Below are 3188 nucleotides of genomic sequence, written 5' to 3' on the forward strand. Positions count from 1 at the left end.
CCCATAATAAGTTAAACAGGGCAGATGTACTTAAGGAAAATGAGACTTCAGTTTCAAATAAATAAAGGCAAATATTGCAAACTAAACAAAAAGCAGCCACTAAAGCGTTTAAGTTTGAAAATAGAACAAACAAAACAGACTACTAAATTGTCACTTCCACTTAGAAACAAAATATTAATTCTAAAAATAAATCTTAGTTTTTTTTACAGAAGAACAGACAAAATTGACTAACTTTTGTCAATATCAAATGAACTGAGAACTAAAAGGAAATTCTCACTCTCCTTGTTGTATAGCTGAGCTTTTCCAACAGTTTTAAAATAAAGATGCTAACAGAACATTCTTTAAATCCTAGGTACACATCCAAGGTGCAACACACACACACACACACACACACACACACACACACACACACACACACACACACACACACATATATATATATATATATAAACTTTAGTCTGAAAAAAGCCTACAGGTTGTGGGACAGGAAGACAAGTCTATCCACTGCTTCAGGCTTTAAAGCGGCCCTGTGGCAAGTCACAATATTACCCCCTGTACTAAATACCCTCTCAGAGGGGCTGCTGGTTGCGGGGATGCACAGGTAGCGCTTTGCCAGGCAGCTAACTCTTGGGAAGCTTCTGTCGTTGATTTTCCACCACTCAAGTGGGTCCATTTCACTGTCTGCATCAGGTGCCAGCAAGTACTTTTCAAGCTCCTTTTCAACTGTCTCTTTCTCAGTGAGCCCTGTGCTGGTGGGGTGGGATTTCTTAAAGAAACTGCCCAGTGACTTTCTCTGTTTCTTCTGGGTTGGTAGTACTGCAGCAGCTCCACCATCTTCTGTTTCCTCCGTTCCAGCTGAAGTGGATGGGTGCTCAATTTGCCCCAACATCTCATACACTGCTCTCATTTTGATGGCATCAACGTGTTCTGCATTAATGTATTGTACTTTGAAGCGCGGATCTAGCAGGGTTGCAACATCAAGCAGTTCATTTGTAATCTGGTCATTGTACTTTTCATCAAGGTATGTCATGACTGTCATCTTAAGGTCTTTTGTAAGTTGTGTTTCATCCTCAGATGGTTTCAGAATCTGTGTTCTGAAAAGGTGAAGCATCGGCTTGAGGTAGGACACACTCACGTAACACTCTCCAGAAAGTGAATCTGTGAATTCCAGTAGTGGGTTCAGGGCCACATGCACAGACTCCAGAACATCTAGATCTTGCCAGGAAGGAACCAAGTGCCTGGTCTTCTTATCTGCACTGAGGACCTGAGAGATAGCTTTATGTTGCTCCAGAACCCTCCCAACCATTTTTTGGCGTGAGCCCCACCTGGTGGGCGACTCTGTCACTAACTTGTGCTGGGGTAGGTGAAGCTCCTCCTGAGCAGCAGCCAATTCCCTTTTCTTCTTCCAAGAGAAACTGAAGGTGGCCACCACTCTCTTACACACGGCCACAGCTCGCTCCATCCTCTTGTCTTTGCCGGCTTTTTCTGTGGATAAAAAGGTAAATAATAGCACATATTAACCTCAGAATTTAATTTAAGATTTTTGATTTTTTTTTTCCAGTCACAAATAAATTTCACTGCCCTGAAAACACATTTACTTGCTATGATTGTACTTTTACTTTTTTAAATGTTGCTGACAGACTGACCAAATTTTTTTTTCTTATATTTAAAAAGGTGACAGAGGCTGGTGTTATCAACATCATTGTTTGACGTTTTCATCACTTGTTCTTTTTGTCTTGAATTGCCCCATTTGGTGGAATCGTAATTTAATGTTCTTTATAGGAAAAAGAGCTGAGGTTCTGTATTAGCCAATTGGGATCCTGATAGAACCCCAAAATTCTAAATTTTATTTGGCACATTTTGTCAACTTGATTTACACTGAAGAGTGACTGAATATTTGCCTATTATGCATGCCAACAGCAACTATTACCTCAAATAAATAGGCTGACATGAAGAATATTCTTTCTGATGTTTATTTTTTAACAATAACCATTGAAGTGATTTAGATCTCTAGCTTTTAATATGTTTACATGGGCTCAAAAACACAATTAAAAGAGGCATTTTTAATTTTATTCTGCTTCCCAACTTACCGATAGCTGAGTGAAGTCGATGTCTGAAGCACTGCAGCCGGGTCCAGTTATTCAGGGATGTGGCCTTCACTATATTTGTCCCACTATCGGTTGTGATGCAGACTTGTTTGTCTTCACTCAGTCCCCAGGATGCAAGCGCTTCTGACAGTCCTAATGCAATTACTTCACCCGTGTGGTCGTCGGGAAGGTAGGCAGCTTGAAGACATTTGCTTTTCAGATTCCAGTCTTGGTCGATATAGTGGGCAGTAAGGCTAAGGTAAGGTTCTGACGTGCGACTTGACCACATGTCGGATGTAGTAGCGAAGAACGATACAGTTTGTAGCTCCTTCTCAACAGCCTCACGGTACTCTCTATATAGCGTTGGAAGCGCTACCTGAGAGAAATGTTTACGTCCAGGGAGTTGGTAACGAGGATCCAGTACCTTAATTAGCTGCTTGAATCCTTCATTTTCGACCGTGTTTATTGGTAGCATGTCTTTAGCAAGACAGTAGGCTATGGCATTCGTTATGTCGCTATGTCTCTTAGCTTTTTTGTCATATGGTAAGACGCTGGAGAAAGCCGACTCAATTGACTGTTGCTGCTTCGCAGGGATTCCCCCGGTTGTTTTTGATGACAAATTAGCACTTTCAGTCAGAGATTGAGCGTGCTCTTGTGGGTGGCACTGCTTCAGGTGATGAAACAGGTTAGTTGTATTTCCAGTCTTGGTGGGAACATGCTGTCGGCACAACTTACAGTGCGTGCTACTCTGTTTTTTGTCAGACTTCAAATAGCCGAAATATCTCCACACTACGGAACTTTTCCGGCCCTTCCTTTCGACAATCTCTTCGGCATTCGAGCCGTCATCTGTGTTCTCTTCCGTTCTCTCGGTTGATTTTTCTCTACTTGGTGCACTCGTTTTCTCCATCACCCAGTCGACACGGCGGTTAGCTGCTAGCTGCTTCGCAAACAAATACGCACGTGCGCCTTGGCACTTGTGCTGTACGTAACAAGTCACGTGACGTGACGCTGCGGCTGTGATTGGTTCGGCTCTGCGCTACTTAATTTGGATTGGCTGACTTTTTTTTTTTTTCTTTTTTTTTTTTAAGAGGACAAGAGCGG

General features: G+C 42.2%; 1 protein-coding gene across 1 annotated transcript; it reads right to left on the bottom strand.

Moving 5' to 3' along the window:
* Window positions 1-469: 469 nt before the first annotated feature.
* Window positions 470-2376, bottom strand: LOC146565306 (zinc finger BED domain-containing protein 4-like). The gene is made up of 3 exons (XM_085290158.1): window positions 2091-2376; window positions 1141-1485; window positions 470-897 (listed from the first exon to the last, which is right to left on the bottom strand). Exons 1-3 carry the CDS (start codon window positions 2374-2376, stop codon window positions 470-472), a joined length of 1059 nt encoding a protein of 352 aa, XP_085146284.1.
* Window positions 2377-3188: the final 812 nt, after the last annotated feature.

Source organism: Mchenga conophoros, linkage group LG10 (assembly GCF_057382185.1).
Source record: "Mchenga conophoros isolate Kocher_MC1m ecotype Shallow Benthic linkage group LG10, M_conophoros_male_GT1.1, whole genome shotgun sequence".
In the NCBI taxonomy this organism is placed as follows: Eukaryota; Metazoa; Chordata; class Actinopteri; order Cichliformes; family Cichlidae; genus Mchenga; species Mchenga conophoros.